Raw genomic sequence first — 24,391 nt, 5'->3', positions numbered from 1 at the left:
AGAGCTGGAGTCCGGCGCATGCGCACTGACAGCCTGGGTCTAGCTGCTGGGCTGTGCGCAGCCGTGGTGCTGTGCGCGTGGGAACCCAGTGGTGGTTTGACGTTGGCCCCGGAGATGTCGTGTGGATGCTGGTGGCTGGACTGACCCGCAGGGTCGGTCCGGTGAGGAGAGTACGTCGTGAGGTGGGTGTGGTAGGTGTGGTGTCGTGGCTCTCGAGACCTGAAGGACCTCGTCCCGACCCTCGGGTCTGTGGCGCGGACGCCGAGCCTTTCCGCAGGTTGCGGTGGGGTGCGGGGGGCTGGGGACGCGGCGGCCAGGCGGTGGAGTCGGCTTTTCAGAAAGTCCTCAGCCCGCTGCATACACGCGTTCTCTCCTCCGAGGGTGTCAGGTGGGTGCCGGTCGTTCGGCTTTAGCTGAGGAGGAGGTTGGGACGGTGTTGCCCTTGGTGTGGGGCCGGGGCGGGTGGTGTGTGAGGAAGGTCTGTGGCCCTGGGGCTTCGCCCTGTCAGGTGGCCTGGGCCGCCCTCGTGTCCCCCGGGCCGGGTGGAAGGTGGAGAAAGGCCTGCGCCCGAAGGGGGGTGGGGTCTGCCCTCCCGGCCCCAGAAGAGCGAGCAGGACGGCGGCCTCGGGTCTGCGGTGGAGCAGAATGCGAGCTGGACCTGAAGGACCCTGAAGCTTTGGGTCCGGGGAAGTGGGGGCGGGTGGCTCTTTCCAGATGCCCCCGGGATAGGAAGGCCTATGATGCCTTTCTGCCCCTTTCAACCGCACCTTGTGAAGAAGTGCAAAGTAGAGTAAAATACACTAGTAATGTCAGCATTCTGCAAATTTGGCCCGTCACTTCTGTAGTTCTGGTGGTGTTCTGTATAGGAAATAGACGTCGAACTCTGCTATGGCAATTCCCTGGCCGTCCAGTGGTTAGAACTCAGGGCTTTCACTGCGGTGGCCTGGGTTCCATCCCGGGCCGGGTCATTAAGATCCCGGAAGCCGTGTGGCATGGCCAAAAAAAGAAAAAAAGAAAAAGAAAGAAAGAAAGAAAAAGAAATCTTGCCCCACGTTAGTTTTGTCTTACTATTTCCTACTACGGGTTTTCTGGGCAAAGTAATTTTTATTTTCTTTTTCTTAAGTTATCATCTGAGTTGTTATGTTGGAATATTTACCTAATGAGAATACAGTGCTCTTTTGCCTTCTTTTTACGTACTTGTGGAGTGGTCTAGAAAAATTATTAATGTATTTTTCTATAAGTAATTATCCAGAGTGTTTGTTAGATGGACTTAGGAAGGTTGAAAGAGAAACCTACCACAGATCTGATAGGTACAGAATTTATAAAGTTAAAAGTCCTTAACTGTAAATGTTCTGGTTTTAATGATTGCAAAGATTAGTCCCCCAGACTTAACGGTAAGCAGTGTATTTGTCATGTATGTCCTGCCTCTTGTGGTCGTAAGGTAACTTTGATCCATGTTAGAGTGTTTGCACAGTCCAAAGGAAAACTGGCTCTTCTTCAGAAATAGCAATCTGCAGTTTATGAGCAAGATCAATATTAACAACTGGATGTTGGCTTCCTTAAATAAAGCTGAAAGACCATAGGTCAGAAAAATAAAGACTTTGGTGGTCCTCCCTCTTTTATTCCTATATATCCAATAAATCACTGTCTTGATTTCCCCCCTCCTTTTTTTTTTTTTTTTTTTTTTAAGGAAAACTTTCCTCTTTTTCTCCATCTCTGCCTTTTCTGTTTTCTAGCACCGACTTTCAGCTGAAACGTTCCAGGATTTTCTTTATTGGTGTTTTAGCCTTTTTTTTTTTGGCCGCACCACACAGCTTGCAGGACCTTAGTTCCCCGACCAGGGCTCGAACCCAGGCGCCGGCGGTGAAAGCAGGGAGTCCTAATCACGGGACTACCAGGGAATTCCCTAGCCTTCATTTTAATTACCTCCATTTCATCCTCTGCATTGCCCTCTGATCCTTCTGGTGTTTGCTGCGCCAGACTGAGTCACATCACTCATTAGCATGGCATACAAAGCCTTTGGTACTCTTACTCCTGCCTGCCTCCCATTCTCCTCTACCTTTGCACATGCTTTTCCCTCTCCAATGCTTTTCCTTTTGGATAACAGGGAAAATTCTGTTCATATTCAAAAGCAAGTACAGACCTCCACTGTGCTACAGAATTAATCACTAATTCCTCTGAAGTACACTTTTTAGGTACTATAATTCTCTTGTGGTTTGGGACTTTATAAAACAATTCTCACATTTGTGTTTCCTACCATGTGTATACTTATGGAAATTAGGAAGTATTTCACACCTGGTAGAGGGTTTTTGTATGGAATTGATAGGGATAACAATAGAAGCCCTTCCTTGTTGGCCCAACACCCCCGCATCGCTTTCATGCCCATTGTTTCCACTGACTCCTTACTGGACTATGGGACGTTGGGGTTTGGGGAAGGATATGGTCCTAGACTGAACCAGGAGGATCCATTCCTAGTTGTAGCCAGGTGTTTGGCGGCATGCTTGGTGTTGCCATGGCAAAGCTAGCACCTGTGATACAGGGGAATGTCATGCCCATGAAGAACTTGGGAGCTTGGAAGTAGACCTCTGTAACTTCTCTTGGTTCTTTACTGTTGGAGAATTCTTGGGCTGGCTGCATATAAGTTGAGGACTGGATGTCCTCGTGAGAGTAAGTAAGCCGGAGGCATGACTATGGCATGCAGACCCTTCTGATTCCTAAGGGCTGCTTATCCTCAGCTATGTCCACAGATACTCTGTTTATCTCTGCTCTGCAAGTAGTCTCACTACTCTCTAGTCTCACTACCTTCTGTGTACTGTGTGTATACATTCCGTGTATATATTTCATGGGGGCCATCAACCCAAATTGGGAAAGATATTCCCATCTTTATTTTTGTTAACCTCCTACTGAAATGTAACAGTTTAATGATTAGTAAAGCTAGCCACAGTAGAATTAGTAGACTTAGAAACACCCATCGCCTTGTCACTAAAATAAATGACATTTTCACATCACATTAGTATTCTTAGAGCTGTCTCAAATTTTTATCAAAACCTCAAACTTATAGTTATTAGACTACCACAATAAATTTTTATAAGTCAGCTTCATTAAGGTATAGTCAACATAAAGAGTCACAAATTTTAGTGTATAATTCTTTGCCTTTTGACAAATACATATAGTTATATAATGAACTCTAGAGTGCCATGATTTGTGTGTGGTAGTTATTAGACCCGTCAGTATTCTGGGCATTGAATCTAATTGTAAAGAAGCACATATACTACTATATTATACATCTGGTTTCTAAAATATTTCAGTTTGCTTGATTTCATTTGTAATCCTATGTATTTTATGTTAAATACTTAAATGTGTTATTCTGAAAGGGTCCATAGGATTCACCAGACTAAGTTTCTCCATGACACAAAAAGATTAAGAGCTTCTTCTTACTGTCCATCTTCCCACCACTATCTTAGGGTATGGTAGAATATAGGCACCTTTTAAGCCTTTAAGGTCTAGTTGGTTAGTCACTGATGAGGTCAGAAAGTGGCAATATGGTGACAAGTTTGCAGTTTGTTCCCCTTGATTTATTACAGCCTCATTGCATTTTATAAAACAGTTAGGGGAGGAAGGGATTGGATAGGAATTGAGAGAGGTCACATGGTATGATTTGCCTCAGTAGAAAACTTCCAGACAGAACCCCCTGATGAATGTAACCAATGGACTTAGAAAAAACTCCACAAATCTAATTTTTAAAAAATATATCTTTAGAGCATTGAAGAAAAATATTGAAAGCAATGACTTTGACACAAAAGGCATATAACAGAGTTTGGAAGAAGATAATCCTGAAAAATCTGATATCTCCTAACCCTTTAGTTGTTAGATACTTGTTATGTAGCCTTAGAGAATAATATTGTGGCAGTTCACCAAATACAGGTGAACTCCCTTGTGCCACCCCCTGCCACAATTCATTTGTGTGAAGGATGTACTGTCTATGCCAGGCTCCATTACCTCTTGACATGCTTCTGTGACCAAAGTGAAGGAGTCTAACCTGGGAATGCTGGGAACAGATATCTTTATAATATCTTTATGGTTTACATTTAATTTCTTTTTAGTAAAATTTTTTAGAATTTCAGTTAAAGTATATTCTTATTTCTTCATTTGCTTTAAAAGGTCATATTTACATTACCTCTGATGTATTTTTCAGTAAATATGCAATTATGGAAAAAATTTCTTTGACTCTTGTATCCTTTTCTGGTGACGTTTCTTTTACTTTTTTATTTAAAAAGTTTTTATATTATCCACTTTGGGACTTGAGACAGCTGGTCTATTTATTTATTTATTTATTTTTTCATATGTATATGAAGCTGGTTTTTAATTTTTATTGGAGTATATTTGCTTTACAATGTTGTGTTAGTTTCTGCTGTACAGCACAGTGCATCAGTTATACATATACATATTGACATATCCCCTCTTTTTTAGATTTCCTTCCCATTTAGGTCACCACAGAGCATTGAGTAGAGTTCCCTGTGCTATACAGTAGGTTCTCATTATTTATCTATTTTATACATAGTAGTGTATATATGAGACAGCTGGTTTAAAATCACAACAAAAGAACAACAGGTTGAATAGAAATTAAAGGAGGAGGTGTAGCAATTTGAGAGGATATATCTGGTGCTAGATAGGGATTGGCACACTTTGTCTGTAAAGGGCCAGATAATCTTTTAAGCTTTGTAGGCCACTTTCTATTGACACTACTCAATTCTGCTGTTGTAGCATGAAAGCAAAAATAGACAACTTCTAAACAAATGAGTATCACTGTGTTCCAAAATCTTTATGGACACTGACATTTGAATTTCATGTAATTTCCGTGTCATGAAATATTATTTTGAATTTTAGCTCAACCATTCTTAGCTCATGGACCATACTAAACAGTGGGCTTGTACTTACAAATGGAATTTGTACTAAAAAGAATTTTTACTATTCTGTACTATTAACTTTGTACTATTACAATTTGTACTATTAAAGAGAAAATTAAAAAACAATCCCACTGTCATTGTGTCTTGGCATCCTTGCACCTTTCCACATAGGCCATGCCAGCAAAAGCTATTCTGAGTTTTGGCGGAATGCTTCGTACTCCTAGATCAAGAGACGATGAGAGGCTTGTAAGGAATCGTTATAGGACCTTCTGTCGCTTCCTTCTCTCCTCTGGGAGGTTGTCGTGAGACAGTTTCTCATTGTCTCTGGATTCTGATGAGTTCTGAGGCTTTCTGCCTTGCCCCCTCCCCGCCCCTTTCCCCCCTCCAAAATAAGACTTCAGAATATAAAGCCACTTAGCTACAGGCTAGACCTGACTCCTCAGCATCGAAATACTCCACAACTTGCACTGCAGGCATTCAGCCTCTCTTGCTTTGGTCTCATCCTTTTTGGAGTGTGGAACAGGGATTTGGCACATCTTTCACTGTCTCTGTAAATAATAAACTGTCTGAATCTAGAAGTGGATTGTTTTATCTTTATCAGCAGAATCAGTCGGGTCTCACCCTGTCTTATGGGTGTGTGACAGTGCCCTGCTACTCACCTTCATCCAGGTCAGTCCTTTGACTCTTAAGAATTTGCATTTTGGGGGAAGAGCAGAGAAGGTTTAATCGACTCATTTATGATCTTAACAAACAGAACTGCAAAGCAAGAATGTCTTATCAATTCCACGAGTAATTAATTACTCAGTGCCTACTCTGTGCTGTGTATTGAGATACCCCAGTGAAGGGCTTTAGTTATAGTACTCTCTATAGACCTTCGGTGAACGAGTGGGGTAAAGGGAACACTCCCTCTTTGGGAATTGCTGCTAATAAACCAGTCATACAGCTGCAATATTCTCACATAAATCTGTATATGGCTGGAATTGATATGTATCCCTGGAGGCCAGCAGGAAACTTATTCATCAGATGGTGTGAGAGACCAGAATTATAAGACTGCTGGCCCTCAGAGCTGCCAAGCCATTTGCCATGATGGAGGCATTAGGAAGCCTTGTCCCTTTGCCCCTTTTCATTTTACTATGTTTGGCAAATGAATTTGACTGAGGCTGAGGGGAAAAAAAATTGAACCAGGGTTTCAAATGAAATCAGTTAAGTTCTCCTTTCAAAAGGCCACAGCCAGAAATTTTAAAATTAAATTATCCACTGCTGGAGATAACATGGAGAAACATTTGCTGTTATACACTCTTAAGTGGAAGATTATGTTAGTACCACATTTCTTCAGAGCAGTTCGACACTATAAATATGTGGAACTTGACCTGGTAATTCTAGTTCTAAGAATTTATTTCTTATGAAATAATCAGATATATGCATAAACTTGTGTATCAAAGTGTTAATTATGGCATGCTCATTATTGTAAAATATTAAAGAGAACACACATTTGTAAACCCATACAACCCATACAAAGGATTACTCCACAGTTAATTCTTTTTTTTTTTTTTTTTTTTTTTGCGGTACGCGGGCCTCTCACTGCTATGGCCTCTCCCGTTGCGGAGCACAGGCTCCGGACGCGCAGGTTCAGCGGCCACGGCTCACGGGCCCAGCCGCTCCGCGGCATGTAGGATCTTACTGGACCGGGGCACAAACCCGCGTCCCCTGCATCGGCAGGTGGACTCCCAACCACTGCGCCACCAGGGAAGCCCCAAAGTTAATTCTTTAATTGAGGCATATCTATAGGAAAGATACCCATGATTTTATGTGTATATATATATATATATATATATATATATATATATATTTATTTATATATATATATATATATATATATGAAGTTGTTAACAGCTATTTTTCATAAGTAGATTGGATTATGGAATTTTTTTCTTTTAATTGTCTTTGCTTTCTTATTTTTCCGTAACACACATGTATTGCTCTTATGATAAGAGTTGATTTTAAGTAAGTAAATAATTTAAAAGCCCTTATCATCAAGGCATTACCCTTCAGCCAAAAATAAGAAAGAAAAATAAAATGCGGGGACTTCCTTGGTGGTCCAGTGGATAAGATTCCATGCTTCCAAGACAGGGGGCAAGGGTTAGATCCCTGGTTGGGGAACTAGGATCCCACATGCCGCGTGGTGAGGCCCCAAAATAAAAATAAAAATAAAAGAAAATGATTGTTTTTTTATATGTGGTGATTACAAATCACAAGTTAGGTTTCATTACAGATTTTTTAAATGCAATTAAAGAATCTTCCAGTAAATTCATCTTTTTTTCTTCTTTTTTTTTTTTTCCTTTGGCTGTGCGGCATGTGGGATCTTAACCACTGGACCGCCAGGGAAGTCCCAAACTTATCTTTCTTTACATAGAGAAATCATAAATGCTTTTCTCCCCAAGGGCTCCAGGAAGGAGAAATCAATTTTGGTGGCTTACTCTGTGAGGACATAAGTACACTTCATCATTAGCTGCGTGCTTGTTAGGCTGTGCCCTCCAGACCTGCAGACCTTGTAATTGCCCAGCCGAGAGACTGAAGAAAGAGCCTGGAGAGAGCGACACAGAGACATTAATGGTTTATTGGATAGGGAGTCTTACAAGTCTTACAATTCAGTAGATGTGAAAATTGATGACCAGAGAAGTCACTTAAGTCACGGTTACATAGTAATGAAAAGTGGAAGAGGAATCAAATCTTAGCATCTTGGCTCCAGAGTCCATGTTCTTAAACATAGATCAGTGGTTCCTTAAATAAGCTTGCGTTCCAGTGAGCTAGAGGGCTTGATGAAACACAGATGGCTGGGTCCCACTTCAGAGTTTCTGACTCAGAAGTTCTGAGCTGAGGCCTGAGAATTTGCATGTCTAACAAGTTCCAGATACTGCTCCTGATGCTGCTGGCCTCAGGCACACTTTGAGAACCACTATATTATTACCTTAATTAAATGTTATTGAAGTGACCTCCATTTGACTCTCAAACTAGGAAATAAAAGAGAAGAGGGGCTTCCAAATATTCTGGAATGGTGATGTTATTAGGGACAATACAAACTATTTTTGCTGTTTAAGTAGAGGAGAGAGATCAGAGCATGGGGAGAGCAAGGGAAGAAGAAATTGACACTTAGCATTTACTGGGCACCTCTTTTGTGCCAAGCCTGTGCCAGGTGCTTCATGTTCAGAATACCATCATGCCATAGTATGAAGTAGGCTGTGATATCCCCATTTTACAGACTAGAAAACTGAAGTCGAGTGATGTTAAGTCACTTAGCTAAAGTTATAGAGTGACTAAGGTAGGATAAGAATTCAGCTTTGTCTACGCTTGTGGCTTTTCCTCAAAACCACCTTGGAAATGTGTGTCTTCAGAGGGCATTTGGAGAGACCCTGTCTGAATGAGCAGAAAACTAAAATTCTGGGTTAATTGTCTAATACATGAAATGGAACTATCTTTAAGAATGTGAAAGTGGTGATGTGGGAACTGGGGAGACGCTAAGTCTTGCTTTACCTATATTTGCATGAAAATGGCCTATTTAAATGATTTACCTCTCAGGTATTAACCTGGGCAAGGGAATTGCAAGAGTCTCAGGGTAGCCATGCAAGAAGAGTGACTTGACCTGACAACAGCTTTGGATTTCAAATGACAAAGGGGGTCAATTGCCCATGAAAATACCTGTTTGGGGCCGAATTGTGCCCCCTCTCTCCCAATTCACTTGTTCAAGTCCTCACCCCCAGTATCTCAGAATATTATGTATTGGAAGATAGGGCCTTTAAAGAGGTAATCGAGTTAAAATGAGGGCATTAGGGTGGGCCATAATCCAATAAGACTGGTGTTCTTATAAGAAGAGATTGGGACAAACACAGAGAAAGGAACACATGAAGATACAGGGAGAAGGCTGCTCATTTTTTTGTTTTTTGCACTACTGTTATCCCCATCTTAAAAGTGTTGACCCATTGTAGGAGCTCAATAAACATTTATCCTTAAGCTAAATTAAAATGAATTAAACAAAAAATTGAATGGAAAAATCTACACGAGTTAATTTTTACCTCATGGAAAAATATGTTGCACCAAAAACTCCCTGGTCTTGGACTCCTCCATTGCTCATTAATATACCCGTCATCTTGTTTGTGGACAGGATGATGCAGCATGAGCAAGGCCCTCAGCCATGCAGGTGTCTGGAGGTAAAGATGAGAATCCCAGGAGCAGAGCAGGAGGAGCTATGGAAGGGGCACAGAGCTGGCACTTGGGCCAAGTAAGGGGGCCTCACAGGGTTACTCCCAGTAGACTGGCTCTGGGCTGCTTTCTGCCACCATAGATACAATTTGCAGGTATGAGGGTGTGCACCCACCTGACCCAGGTGTTAGTCACAGGATGGGCACTTGGCAAAATAACTGACCTGGGTAAAAGGCCTTGAGTGTGAATTACAAAGAATCTCCCACAGAGAGAAAACAAGCCCCTGTAATCACATCACAGAGTTCAGCTCACTGATTCTGAATACAGCTACTGCTTACCTTTTGTCATCTGGAACACATGGCCCCTGGTCCCCATCAGCCCCAGTACTCTTGACTAGTCATGCCACGTGAATTGCCAATGAGATAGCTCTTAGGATGAAAACATAATGATAGTAACCAGCCCCTTTCCCTAAATGAAATGCAGCTGGATTTCTTTGCCCATCTTTCAGCTCAGAGTCAAAATCAAAGTCTCTGGATATAGAGTTGGGGGGACTAGAAATAGGAAACAGCATATCATTTCAAACGGTTTCAGAAGGCAGGGGGCTGGAAAGGTGTTGGACCTGGGAGGACAGGGGCTGGAGGGAAAAATCACAGAAGCAGGCCCTGGTTCCAGTCCTGCCAGTGACTTGCTAAGTGATCCAAGGGAGTCATTTGTTCTCTGAGCTTCAGTTTCCTCATCTGCCAAACAGAGGTTTTAGCTATTTCCTCCTAGTCATCTCTAGAAAGCTGTTACTAAAACACATTAGAAATGGTCAGGCCAATAGTTTAATGTTGGTAACACAATGTGAAATATCCTTATCAATAAATGAAATAATACTGGTCAGGGCTTAATTGCTATGTCCGAATTTATTGCTCTGTCTGAATTTAGAGGCTCAGGTGGGGAAAGGTGTTACCAGATTGATAAAATTCATATTTGAGTCATCGTCCATGACATGTGCTAGCACCTAATGGGTTCTGGGCTCTCTTTTTGATACTTGGGGGTCCAGAGTTCGTTCCTCATGAAACTTACACCTTGAAAAAACACACTTTAAACGTACAGAGTCATCAAGTAACTCAACAGTCAAGTAACTACAGGAATAGAAGGAAACCAAGAGATGAAGTGGTCAGCTCTGTAAGGAAAGTCAACATAGCCTACCTCCTTAATCATGACTTACCATATTCAAGACTGTGTCCCTCAGAATCGTTGCTGCTTCAATAGGAAGGAATAGAAAAGAAACTTGGAAAAATAAAACATTTTTGAGTGAGATAAAAAGCAGAAGGAAACCCACAGTTAATTTAACTCAAAGTACTGGGTTCAGTGAGTGTGAGCATAGTAGGTTCCTTTACTCAAGACAAATGTCTGTTCAGAGTTAAAGCAGGAGCTGGAAAACCTTAAGGCAAACAGAAGTCAAATTTTCAGAGAGGTACAAACAAAGGTCATGGATACAGAGGGACAGGAGCAATTAACATGGGATGGGGGGCAGCTGGGAATCAGTGAAAAGTTTACAGAGGAGATGGCATTTTAGGGAAGCTTTGCAGGGTTAGTATTTCAGCCGATAGAGGAGGAGAGAGACTGGAGAGCCATCTAGCCAAAACTCAGGCATGAAAATACACTGGGTGTGGGGAAATGCAGTGGGGAATGAGGCTGGAAAGATAAGCTGTGATGAGATGACAGGGCCCAGTCTAGGATGACACACGTGAGGTGCCTGGGGTGCACAATTTAAGGAAGCATTCACTCTCGGGGTCGGACAAGCAGGGTTGGCACAGTGGCTTTGGTCATTAAGTAGAGGGTTGATGTCAAAATCTCCCACATGAGAGACTTCTGCTTCTGGTAAGATGGAGTAGATGTACCTTTCCCTATGCTTCCCACTAACTGCAGCTAAAAACCCTGAACATATAAAACAAACATAAGACTCTGACAGATGGAGAGATGAAAACAGACAAGCTTAGTAATCTTGAGATCCAAGGAAACATGGTGGTGAGTGCCCTGGATTTTGTTTTCACTTCATATTTCCAGACTTGGAGCCGAAGAAGCTGGCAACCTGGAAACACCAGTGGGTGCAGACAGAAAAAGCCCAACAAAAGCCTGCTGTTTCTAGCCAAAGGACCAGGAAACAGGCAGCCTAGAAAGAAGGAAATAACTGCTGTGTTCCAGCCAAATGCCACAGAAAAAACTGTGGTCCCACTTCTCCACCCCTTCCTGTCCCCCACAGCAGAGACTACATGCAGAAACTAGACTTCCATTTTCACCAGGCTCTAAAGAGGTGTCCCAACCCCCTCTCTCAGGTTAGTGCCCGAGAAGCCTGAGTAGAGCTGAGACCTGCATCCCTTCCCAGCCCCTGTGGTGTCAGTGGAGACCTTGGGAAGTCTGGACTTCCACCCTCATCTGGTGGAGATGAGGCACTGTTCCACCTAACTGACGCGGTGATACTAGAAGAAGCCTAGTGGAAATTCAGGACTTTATCTCCCAGCAGTAACAAAGCCACCTCCAATGTGGTGTCATTGGAGACCAAAGCACGAGGGTTTTTTTTCTAAAGTCTTTACCATAAGAACCTAATTGAGTTCCTAGAGGTAGCAATCATGAAAGTGTGTCCCCCACCACCAAAAACAAAACAAAACTCAGCCTCCAGGAGGATTTTGGTTTTGTTTTGTTGTTTTTGTTTTGTTGTTTTTCTTTGTTTTCTCTCTCAAGCTAGTCCTCATTCAGCCTCCAGCAATTCATCAATTACTATTTAATTGTTCCTACCCATTGCTGGCTCCAGCAGTGACTTCTCCTGGTGTACTGTATGCCATGATTCTCTGTATTCACCTGTCTCTTAACTTTTGGGGGTGGCTATTTTCCATGTGACTTCAATTCTCTTGTTAACTTAAGAAGACTTGTTGATTTTCAGTTTATTCCAATTTTTTTTCTTGTTTTGAGGATGACAGTTCCCGAGCTGTTTACATTTTGGAGTGGAAATTGGAAGGTCCGTGTTCATTTTTATTTACTTTTTCTTTCGGTTCCTTAGACTGGATAATCTCAATTGACCTGTCTTCACTTTCTTCTCCCTGCTCAAATCTGTTGTTAAGCCCCTCCAGTGAATTTTTTTTCAGTTATTGTACTTTCGAACTCCAGAATTTCCATTTGGTTCTTTTAAAAAATAATTTCTCTCTCTATTGATCTTCTCTATTGGAGACATTATTCTCATACTTCCCTTTAGTTCTTTAGAAGTGGTTTACTTTGGGGATTTCCCTGGTTGTCCAGTGGTTAAGATTCCGTGCTCCCAATGCAGGGGTCCCTGGTTTGATCCCTGGTCAGGGAATTAGATCCCGCATGCCTCAACTAAGAGCCCACATGCTACAACTAAAAGATCCTGCACGTGGCAATGAAGATCCCGTGTGCTGCAATTAAGACCCAGTGCAGCCAAATAAATAAATAAATAAATATTAAAATAAAAAGAAGTGGTTTACTTTGGACATGTTTAAAATAGCTGATTTAAAGTCTTTGTCTAGTAGAGCCAACATCTGGGCTTCTTCAGGGAAAGTTTTTTTTTTTTTAATTTTTATTGGAGTATAGTTGATTTACAATGTTGTGTTTCAGGTATACAGCAAAGTGAATCAGTTAGACATATACATATATCCACTCCTTTTTCTTTTCTTTTCTTTTTTTTTTTTTAGATTTCTTTTCCCATATAGGCCATTACAGAGTATTGAGTACAGTTCCCTGTGCTATACCACAGGTTCTTAATAGTTATCTATTTTATATAAGGTAGTGTGTATATATCAGTCCCAATCTCCCAATTTATCCCCCCCCCCCAGGGAAAGTTTTTATTGACTGCTTCCCTCCTTCCCCTTTTTATGGGCCATGCTTTCTTGTTCCTTTGCATATCTTTCATTCTTTTGTTGAGAACTGCACATTTAAAATAATATAGATAATATAGAGTTCCCTGGTGGCCTAGTGGTTAGGATTCCGGGCTTTCACTGTCATAGCCTGGGTTAAGTCCCTGGTTGGGGAACTGAGATCCTGCAAGTCACACACCACGGCCAAAAAGAAGCAAGAAAAAATAATATAACATAGCACCTCTAGAAATCAGGTTCTCCCCACTCTCCAGGGTTTGTTGTTGTTGTTTGTTTAGTGACTTTTCTCAACTAATTCATTGTAAAGTCTGTATTCTTTATTGTGTGTGGACACTGAAGTCTCTGTTGATTAGCTTAGTAGTCAGCTAATGATTGGCTACTAAGCATTTAAGATTACCTTAAATGCCTGGAACCAGTATACCTCCCAGTCTTTCATGAGGGGTTCTGTGTGCCTACTGGGGCATGCCTTCAACAGTATCAGCCAAGCAGTTGAAAACTCTGCCTTTGCCTTCACTTCCTGCTTGGGAAAAGCTTCAAGGTCAGCCAGGGTTGAATGCATAGGGCCATCTCATGTCTTTCTTGAGCATGCTCACAACCCTGCATGCACACAGCTCTATACATGTGCATGGACTTCTAGACTCCCACAGATATGTCAGAGCTGTTCAAAACTCCTATGAACATCTAATTTACCAGCTTTTCCTTTAAGCTTTTTGGCTAGTCTGTCAGTTGCCCCAAATAATGCAATGCCTCAAAGAGCCAGGAAGTTAAAACATTTTGTCCAAAGTTCTGTGAGGAGAAGACTTTTTGCACTGAGTGGACTCCAAGTTAGGTCAAATGCAAATAGCTTTGCAAGCAAGTGACGTCTTCCAGAAAACCAGCAGATGAGTCAGATAATGACAGTTCTTTGGGAATGAGACTCTGAAAGGGCTCTACCTCTGTTCTGCTCCCTCTGGTGGCTGCGTTGGAATCTAGGCTATTGAAAATAAGGCTACCATAGAGCTGGAGAGTGAATGATGGAACAGTGCCACAAAGCATGCTGTTCAATACTGAGATTCAGTTCTTAAATAAATGTTTCCTGAGCTGCTGAAAGCTTAGAGTTAGTATCCAGAGTCAGAAAAACCTGATTCTGACAATTTCTTTTTTTGCCAGATTTTTCATTGCTTTTACAGAGGAGAGAATTTTCAGAGATCTTATGCCACCATTTTGGGTTATATCTCCCCTGCAGTTTGTAACCTCACCCAGGGTTTGGCCAGAGCAGCAAGGAATAACCCTTTGTAGTTAAAGTAATTCCCTCATTTAATGGAACCAGCTTTGCTGGTGTGAGTACCTTGAAATCACAGAAACCCGATTTAGAACAGATATCCTCTTCAAATTGCTTTTTGAAATCTTTTTGTCTTAACTATAAATTAGGATAATATTCTGAAGTCAGTGAACCTATATCCAAATCCTGTTCAAAGCTACAAGTATATACTATTTCATTGTGTTGCTAAAACATAAAGTCTAACCAGTCTTCTATGACTGTACTTTTAGATATGGGTATTTTCAGATATTAGCCTCCCCACATCACTGTCTTTTTATTTTATTGAAATCCCAAATTCGCTTCCCCCCCCCCAAATTTGCTTTTGATTAACAGTCAAGCCTTAAATGGTCCTCTGAGAGAAACAAAATCTGAAAAGGTGAGATTGAAATTAAATGATTTAAAATAGTATTGGGGCATTCACATTTCCATTGGTGCTAAAATATATCTGAACATGGAATGGAATTCAGAACTCCATGAAAGAGAGCTGGTGACAAAAGAGGTGATGTCACACAGCCTAAGGCCTGATAGTCATACAAGTTGGAGATGGACAGTGGTTGTCCATTCTGGTTGCACTGGTGGAGACTGTGCTTCTAAAAGCGAGCTCTTCAAACTTCTATCTCAATTACTCCTAACAGGATAATTAGAATTTTCTTTCTCAATTTAAGGGTTTGAGAAATTCCCGATAAGATGCACTGTTCCCTGAAGTTGATTTTAATTGTAATTTTTTTAAACTGTCAGCATTTATCCAGCGTTGATGGCTTAGATGCTCGTAAGTATGCTTTGGCAGTTCGATTGTTTATTCCTCTCTTCTGGCTCACTTTTCCCCAGTTTCAGGGAGTCAGATTAAACAAATTGCTTCTTCCACACAAATGGGACTTCCTGGAAAGATTTAGCGTTTAGGAGGAAAAATGGCAGTTGTCAGAGGGAGAATTGAAAGCTTCCTTTTCCTGAAACACATATCGCTTACAAAATAGATTAGTATATTCTTAGTATTTTTGAACATAACATTTAAAAAAAGTCATTCCCTTAATAATTGCCATAGAAGATTTTTAAGCCTGATGTACAGGCAAGGGTTTAATTCTGACTCTGAAAGGGAACATATTTCAGGAGGCCCAGGTGTTTGGGAATAAAACCATTTGCTCAAGTGCAGGCTGGTTATTTACAGCTGCACTTTACTGCATGTGAAAGAGAGAAAAAGATTCTTCCCACTTTCTTTCCTTCCTTCTCTCTGGACTTTGCATTTCAGTCCCATCTCATTTAGAAATGAACCCTTTCCCCCGTCTCTGGGCCAGCTTAGGGTCCTGGGCCGCCCCCGCCAGGAAGACTCATTTGTGTTTTACACGCATAAGGATCTGTGGTTTGGGTTCATTCTTCCTCCACTGAAGGAAGCATATTGAGGTTGCTAGGTGGCAGTGGGGAGGGAAACCACATTCACTGCTTGCCTGCACTTCTCTGCCTAGGTAAAGCTTCCCAGAACATTAACGTGATAATTACGCTGTGCATTTATGGCGGTATCCTTTTGGCTGTGCTTGTGCTGACTGCTGCTGTCTTCTGTCTTTACTACAAAGTAACCAACGCATTGAAGTGAGTGATGTGGGTAAGAGTGGCTAACACTCCCTCAGATGGGATCCTGGGGTTCTGTGCTTGAGTAGGGTCATTCCTTGCCCCATGGCCGCACCCTGGGTGAGGTCAGGAACAGCGGGAGGGTTTGAGACGACAAAGGCAGTGCGTGTAGAATCTTGGTTTCTTCGCCTTCCTGTTTGGGGCTGTGAGCTCATAAGTAGAAGGTTCTCAGCCAGGTGGCTCTGTGTTGCTTTGCTGTCACTTGGCCTCATTGAGTTTACCGTCCGCTGGCTAATTCCACAGCACTGCAGACTGAAGACTGTGTGAATGAGTCTCTCTGCCTGTGTTCACTTAGAGGACGGGCTGAGTTGATCTTCTCTTGCCTGAGTTGGGGAGCTCTCAGTGTGTCCTTGGCCTTGGGGACAGTGAGGTGGGCCTATAGGACTTTGGGGGAAGCTGAGTTGTGTGAAGATCCTGGGGTTTGCCTAACAAGTGTAGATCAGAAAAGTGAGCATTAGATTTTGGGGAAAGGAACGTTCAAATATGGGGGAGATTGGTTGTCAGGAGCAGTGGTGTTCCCATTCATTAACGTTCCAAGGAGGCAGCATAAGTTGTTGAACAGAGTCCTGCATCAAGCTTTCAATGACCTGCCTTTTATTTACAGCTCCTCCTCTGCTTGTATGTGTTTGATCAAGGCACTGTGTTTCTCCATGTCTCAGATTCCTTGTCTAATAATGGGGAGAAAAAACAAACAAAACAGAAGCAGTGGTTTTCCCATTCTAGGGAAGTTATGCCTGTGTGCTGGAAGGTGAATCCCAGCACCCAGGGGACGGCTGACTTTGGCACCTGTCATGCTCTGCACTTGGAGGACTTGCAGTGATCATCTGGGTGACCCACACTTGCAATTCACTCTCCCTTTTTTGCTGTAACCTGATTTTACATTTCTGGCAATGTTAGGAGAGAAAGGGATTAGACAGGAACTTGGGACGGGGGCAGAGCACTTTACTCTTGGGCTGGTGTCATGTGTTTGATTGGCTCCAGTCCTAAGCTTCTGAGATACCTTTCACAAGTTGTAACAAATGGACTGAGAAGAAAAATTCTAATCCTATGCTCTGTGTATGTCTTTTCTTAAGAGTTCCAAAGGAACCTATTTGTTCAGCCTGAAAAAATGATCCAGCCATGGTCACCCAGGACAAGGTCACTGCGGCCATCACCAATGGGTCTTATCGCAACCTCCGATGCTGTGATGAATGTAACTTGTATGCTGGCTTTGATCCCCTGTCATGGTGCTTCTGTGATGCATACGAGGGAATCTGACTTGGGTGGGCACAAATATCTTTGTGAGCAGTATTTCTTTCTTAGTAGAATGTTTTATTATTCAAGTCAAGTTCTGTCTCTCTGGTTTACGTTATATGATGTACTATGTAACATAGTTATGTACTTTTGAATAAATGAAATACTGAAAATAATCCTCTCTGCCTCCAGTATTGTTGTTGTTTGTTATAAAAGTACTGAAATTTGTGTAGTACCCACTTTGGGACTTAGGGCAGCTAGCTTATAAAGTTATACTGCAATATAAGGAGAGTTAGAGTAGAAAACACACCTATATATCCAACCCCAGAAAAAAAATATTGATCTTAGAGTGTTTCTAGTTTCAGACCCTGCTAAATTTCCCACGCTCGGCCCTCCTCCTTCTAAGGGTTTCATTCACTCTCATCCAGCTACTCTACCATGGGCAGTTGTTACACTGCCCTGGAGGGAAACTGCATTCATCCCAGAGGGAGAACAGCCAGGTGGGCTACCTCTGGGTTGAGGTTGCCTGATATGTGCAGTCATGGGGTTGAGCTCTGTGGTGTCAAAAGGACATTTTAAAAACCTGAGATTCCTCCTCCTGCTATCCTGCAAATCTTCAGAAGCAGATTTTTTTCTTCTTTTTGGATCACTTTAACACTGATTATTGCTGACTCAGCTGTCAGTGTCTTTAACTGCAAACAGGAGCCTCCCGCTGAATGGTGAAGCCCAGAACCTCCTGGTCTCAGCAGTAGGCAGGAGGGTTGCACCCCTTGTCACTCCTGCTCGTCTGCTCCCTTCTGTTCCCGCTCTTTCCTCTGAGCCTCTGGAACCCCCTTCTAACCATAGACTCTCCATTTGTAACCACAATTTGTTCTTTATTTTAAAAAAAATTTTGAAATGTTGATAGCACATATTTAATTTTTTTCTTTTTGTGGTACGCGGGCCTCTCACTGTTGTGGCCTCTCCCGTTGCGGAGCACAGGCTCCGGTGCGCAGGCTCAGCAGCCATGGCTCACGGGCCCAGTCGCTCCGTGGCATGTGGGATCTTCCCGGACCGGGGCACGAACCTGTGTCCCCTGCGTCGGCAGGCGGACTCTCAACCACTGTGCCACCAGGGAAGCCCCTATGCGGAATTTTTTATCCCCTTGGTCTCCCAAACACACTGGATGTCTGTTGGGTAGTCTCCTGGATGCAGCGGACTGGAAAATGAACCGGAGAGACTAGAAATGACCCCTCCACATCCTCCTGAAATGACAGGAAAAAGGACGCCAGGATGTGCCTCCCTGGCATCACTTATGTGATCCCACTAACGACTGCCTCACAGCCAGTGGCCTGGTGGAGTCAGGCTGCCGTCGGATGGATCTTTAGCCTAAACGTCTCCTGGGAAGGAGAGTCCATTCAATCTAATTCTTATGGGTCAAAAAGTATTAATGCATGAGAGCTCCCTGCCTTTCTCCCTCCCTCTATCATCTGATGAAGAAAATATCTTTGTCCTGTCTGTTTACTCTCTCCTCGCTCTTTCTAAAGTGGAAGGGTTCTCGCTTGCTGGGAGAGAGGCAGAGCAGATGGACATGAGGGTTTGGGAAAGAGAGACACAGACCGAGGCTGGATGTGCCTGGGGAAGGGGTGAGTCTGATGAGGTTTGGCTCTGAGGAATCGGAGATGGAGGAAATGGGGGTGGGATGGACTGTTTTGGGAGGTTATTACTGGGACCTCCCTTTAACTACTTTTTCATCACTTTTTCTGAGTAGATTGTGTTTCCTTCAACTCAATATCTACTGCAACTGGAACTTACAGGTTTTGGATTTATAAGAATTAAACAAGGGGCTTTCCTGTTGGCGCAGTGGTTAAGAATCCGCCTGCCAATGCTGGGGACACGGGTTCGAGCCCTGGTCCAGGAAGATCCCACATGCCACGGAGCAATTAAGCCCGTGCCCCACAACTACTGAGCCTGCACTCTAGAGCCCGCGAGCCACAACTACTGAGCCCGCGTGCCACAACTACTGAAGCCTGCGCGCCTAGAGCCCGCACTCCACAACAAGAGAGGCCACTGCAATGAAGAGTGGCTGCTGCTCACTGCAACTAGAGAAAGCCCACACACAGCAATGAAGACCCAACACACCCAAAAATAAATGAATAAATAAATAAATAAATAACATAAACACAAAATTTAAAACCTATAAAAAAAAGAATTCCAAACCAAAATAAATTGTTAAAAAAATAATAAAAGTTGAAAGGAAAAAATTTATGTCACCACATGTCTTTGTAAGAATCCATTATTTAAAGAATTTTAATGGTATTTGGAAAGAAATCCATTTCTACTCACCTGCTGCTGGAATCTAACCATATTCATCAGTTGTGGAGCTCCAGGTGATTACTTTGACCCCAAGGCCTCCATGATGGTTTGGACCCTGTCCAGGTCTATCCTTGATCCTAGAGCAGGACAGCCTGCTGAAGAATTTGCTGAAATTGGCCTCATGTGTACCACAAGTTTACTGATGAACACACACTGCTTTTCACCAAAGGAGAGCAACTAATATAAAACAAAAGTTCAGGAAAATTAATAATGATAATCAAAACAATCATTATTTAAGGTCACTTCTTGTTACTACTGAAGTAAGACTGAAGCATTCAAGAATCTGAAAATTAGGGCTTCCCTGGTGGCGTAGTGGTTGAGAGTCCGCCTGCCGATGCAGCGGACATGGGTTCGTGCCCCGGTCTGGGAGGATCCCACATGCCGCGCAGCGGCTGGGCCCGAGAGCCATGGCCGCTGAGCCTGCGCGTCCGGAGCCTGTGCTCCGCAACGGGAGAGGCCACAACAGCGAGAGGCCCGCGTACTGCAAGGGAAAGGAAAAAAAAAAAAGAATCTGAAAATTAACTTCAAGTACATTTTTAAGTTTTCTCTAGTCATAGTCAGAAAAAGGCTAAAAAGTGCTGCATGAATTTAAAAAGCTTACTGCAACTAAAAAATTAAGTGTAAGTAATGTTTTACTTAATAGTTTAAGGAATTAAGGATAAACTATACCAATCTGAAACCTCAACATACTGAAACTTGCTATAATATTATTTAATACAAAATAAGACTCTCTAGAAACCCATGCAAAGTGTTTGCTGAAATACTAAATATAAGTCAGTATTTTAGAATTTAAAATGAATTCTAAAGGAATTTTAAGAGAATGTCCAGATGACATAAGAGAGCACAATGGTTTACATATAGAAAAGATGAGTTCACGATGATTTTCTAACTTGTGAAAAGAGTAAATAAAGGTCAAGCTTTGACCCTAGCTCTTCTGGCTTCTATCCCAGTAGCTTTTCCAATGCTTTATGCTTCTTCAGGTTGTCCATGCTTCTAGACCAAAAGACATTTCATGTGTGGTGTAGGACAACAAAGTAGCAAAGTGGAACGAAAATAGCATTTAGAATCAGACAGACCTGAGTTCAGTGATGGCTCTGCCTGGGTGACCATGGGCAAATACCAAACTTGAGTCAGGAGTAAAATGAGTTCACATGGTTGTTATGAGGATTATGTGTTAAAATTTCCAGTACATATCATTGGGTAAGTGCTCAAACATATGCATCAGTAACTATTACTTTTAACTTACATATACTATTGGCCCAGAAGAAGCCTTCATACAAACCCAAGGATTTCCCTAAATGAAACACTCTTTCACTCCCTGGTACTTCCACAGCACAGTTTCAAACACCATTCACCTTCAGAGACACAACAAACCCATATATCACACAAAGACACAGGTGAATAGAGACCCATGATCTAAGAACGCAGTGTGGCACCAAAGATGTGACTGTCATCAATAAGTAAGTAAATACCTCATGAAATGTAAACACCCACATTCCAACCTCCATATTATTCCTGTTCTGCTTTTTAACCCCCAAGCCCTTCTCACTAGCGAATGTAGTACCTATTTTACACACTGAGTCAACCTATTATCTGTCTTGCCTGCTATAATATTAGCAGTGTGAGAGCTCCATTCCAATTTATTTCATAACTGCCAATTCCTAAATGCCAACTACAGTATCTGGCATCAATAGGCACTCCAACATTTGTTGGATGAATGAATCACCTTATTTAAATGACTTTAGAAGCTATTAGTATATACACCTAAAACAACATCTTGGGATAATCAGTTCTGTGCTATTCTGTAAGTAATAATCAGCATAGAATTTTAGAGATAAAAATAATTAATCCAAGATTTATTTTCCTTAGTCCCCTAATATTACCCATGAAGTAGGTCCGACACAGGTGAAGAAACTTGCCCAAGGTTATTCTGCTAGTCAGCAAGAGAGCTCACTTAATAGTCAGGGCTTATGATTTCCAGCTCTGTACCCTTTCCCTAGATCTGATGACATCAGTAAAGTTCACCTTAACAATATTTTTCATGCTGAAAACAGGAGTCCAAATCCCTTTAACTTTGTGGTGCCCTTGTCCAAAACTTCTCTAACTATATTCTATCTTTCTCCATATTTTGGGACCAAAACTGCTTGTGCTTTTTTTGGGCACCTAAGTTTTATATAAAGATAAAAAAATCTTTTAAACTTATGTATTATTGTAAATAAACTATACCTCGATTAAAAATTTTTTTTTCATCTCAGTTTTTCAAGGCTTAAAAGTAAAATACCACTGTATTATCAATAGTACATGTAATGACATTGCTATAAATAATAAATGTTCAAATTTTAAAAGAAAGAGGTTGACAATTTTTTAGAAAAGAATTTCTTTTTACATGTTTACTAAGTATTTCTGAACTAAAACCAGGGACCAAGGTGGACTAACTACATTACCAAACCTACAGATAATAAGTATATATAGTAGAAAAACTGTAGTTTTCAAATTAGTTAAAATTTAGGAATGACTTACCTTTATTTTACAAGCATGTGTGGAAGACTCCAATTTTAGATATTTTTTGTACAAAATAATCTTTTCATGTTCACTAAAAATAAAAAAGATTTAATTTATAAAAAATTTCACACACTATCACTTTTAACAGTTACATTTAAAATTAAAAGTTTCCAGGACAATATTTAAATCCTTGGATTCAGTTTCCCTGGTGAGGCATAAACAGCTGGGACTTCCTGCTGAAGTGCACTGGCTACAAAGACAACATCTGCCACTTACTAGCTGTATAAGAAAATTAAATTAGATATCAAATGTATACTTATGTAGCACAGAGCACACTGTAAAGCTCAATAACATACCCATTATGTCCAACATGCATGGTATATAAAACACTTCATATTTTGATTCATATTAAGGAGAGATTAGGTCAGAATCTTTGTAAGAAATCAGAAAAAAAAATCAAGAAGTATAAAAATGGGTTAAGTATGCTGGTATGCCACAGTGTTGGGCTCACGCACTGTATGTAAAGAGTTTCCTACAGGAAAATGTTCAAAGTTCCAGACTGATAGACAACTTAATTTTTGGAAAACAGATCGTTGTGAGTTAAAGAAAACAGACAAGAAACACTTACCAGAACTTCATCTGATCATAGTCTTCCACGAACTAGCTATGATCTTTTACAAACTTCTCTCTCTTCCACTAGCTCTCAGTTTCCACGTTTATAAAAACAACTAGGCTGATCTAGACTGTCTTTAAGATCCCTAAAGGTCTAAACTTTTATGTCTGCTGGTATGTTTTTATCTTCTCTCCCCTAGTATCTGGCACCAATGTCAGAGAATCAATAAATATTGCAAAAGCTCCAGAAAATAAAACACTACTTCAGAAGAACACTTCCACACGCATACGTCACAAACCTGTTATCCAGAACATTACAAACATTCTTGCCCCTACTGGTTTCACAGTACTCCTCTCCTGAGTATACTTCCATATTTCTTGCTGAACTTAAAATGCCAATAGAAACGATTTCTTCACCTCCAGGAGGGTCACATCTCAGGTAAAGGAAGCAGGGGTTTTCATCTTGGCTGTTCACGTTCCTTTTCAAAATCACCAGATCCTCGCTGAAAAGAAAATGAAGAATATTATACAGTTCTTGTGAACACTGTCATTAACCCACTTAATGGGCCACAGGGGTTGACATGTTATCCTATTCATTTACATGTGCATTTGGAGTCCAAGCGCCTTGCAAAGCACTGACGAAATGCTCAATACAGAATTCCTAAGGAAATGATGCTTTAGACGTGGGGGCTCTCCACTCTCTTTTCCCTTGACTTCTGTAATACATTCTAAGCGACTTCCTATAATTGCCTGTCCAGTTAATGAAATATACGTACTGGGCAGCTAGTGTACATTAGAAAAGAGTTCAGAGGTGGGGGTGGGGCGCGGTGCAGAATGGAATAAAGGAACAAAGTGTGCCATTTTCAAAGCTAAGCTGATGAAGATTTTCGACATCTGGATTTTTTTTTAAAATTTTATTTATTTATTTATTTATGGCTGTGTTGGGTCTTCATTTCTATGCGAGGGCTTTCTCTAGTTGTGGCAAGTGGGGGCCACTCTTCATTGCAGTGCGCGGGGCCTCTCACTATCACGGCCTCTCTTGTTGCAGAGCACAGGCTCCAGACGCGCAGGCTCAGTAATTGTGGCTCACGGGCCTAGTTGCTCCGCGGCATGTGGGATCCTCCCAGACCAGGGCTCGAACCCGTGTCCCCTGCATTGGCAGGCAGATTCTCAACCACTGCGCCACCAGGGAAGCCCTGGATTTTTTTTTTAATGCCTATTTTGGTCGACAGTAGGTTTTTGTTTCGGGATAGAAAGGCGGTTCTGATCCCAACAGGGGGCCTCAGGAGCCGACGTGACGGACACAAGGGAGAAGGGGGTGAAATGACGAGTCTTCAGGTCACCGGCTCGGCTCCGGGCCCAGACCCTCTCCCCTCACGACCCCTGCCTCCCCTCCCGGCTCCCCAGGCACAACCCCAGTCCCCGCCGGCCCGGCGCACCCGGTTGCAGGCGGCGCCCGCAGCTCCTCCCAGTCTGCGTCCCGGGCGCCGAGACCAGACCGGCTGAGATGGAGACTCTGGGCCAGGGCTCCGCATGCGGCATTCCAGGAAGAGGCCAGCGGCGGGCGGCTGGTCAGTGGCGGGTGTACGGTCTCGGTCTCCATCTGGCCACCTACACACCAGGCCAGCTCCGGAACCTCTCTTACAGCTCTTTAATTTCCACCAGACTGAGGGACTGTAAAGGAACAGAGCGACTTCCGCCTCGTTTGGCTGCAAACCCCAGAGCCGCGGCTTCTCGCCGGGGTCGGGAGAGACCAACTACCGTTAACGCGCATGAGCGCGTTCAAA

The 24,391-nt window shown here is 42.3% G+C and overlaps 1 protein-coding gene and 1 long non-coding RNA gene across 5 annotated transcripts; one reads left to right on the top strand and one right to left on the bottom strand.

Annotated features, from left to right (window-relative positions):
- The first annotated feature begins 32 nt into the window (after positions 1 to 32).
- LOC309798731 lies at positions 33 to 17,311 on the top strand. The gene is made up of 2 exons (XR_014293224.1): positions 33 to 182; positions 16,976 to 17,311. It is a non-coding gene; the product is annotated as an uncharacterized lncRNA (long non-coding RNA).
- On the bottom strand, positions 10,717 to 24,353 carry LOC309798723 (ATPase PAAT-like). Of its 4 annotated transcripts, none has more exons than XM_082611266.1 (5): positions 24,044 to 24,353; positions 22,904 to 23,107; positions 22,011 to 22,083; positions 19,461 to 19,667; positions 10,717 to 15,158 (listed from the first exon to the last, which is right to left on the bottom strand). In XM_082611266.1, exons 1-4 carry the CDS (start codon positions 24,205 to 24,207, stop codon positions 19,509 to 19,511), a joined length of 600 nt encoding a protein of 199 aa, XP_082467392.1. In that variant the 5' UTR covers positions 24,208 to 24,353; the 3' UTR covers positions 10,717 to 15,158; positions 19,461 to 19,508. The 4 variants fall into 4 exon arrangements, with proteins under 4 accessions (XP_082467392.1, XP_082467391.1, XP_082467390.1 ...); XM_082611265.1 differs by lacking the exon at positions 10,717 to 15,158 and adding an exon at positions 15,916 to 16,327; XM_082611264.1 differs by lacking the exon at positions 10,717 to 15,158 and having other exon boundaries at positions 19,191 to 19,667; positions 24,044 to 24,352.
- Positions 24,354 to 24,391: the final 38 nt, after the last annotated feature.

The sequence above is a fragment of the Mesoplodon mirus genome (genome assembly GCF_964341445.2).
Source record: "Mesoplodon mirus genome assembly, chromosome: 2".
Taxonomy (NCBI): domain Eukaryota; kingdom Metazoa; phylum Chordata; class Mammalia; order Artiodactyla; family Ziphiidae; genus Mesoplodon; species Mesoplodon mirus.
This window is presented reverse-complemented; position numbering and strand designations above follow the sequence as displayed.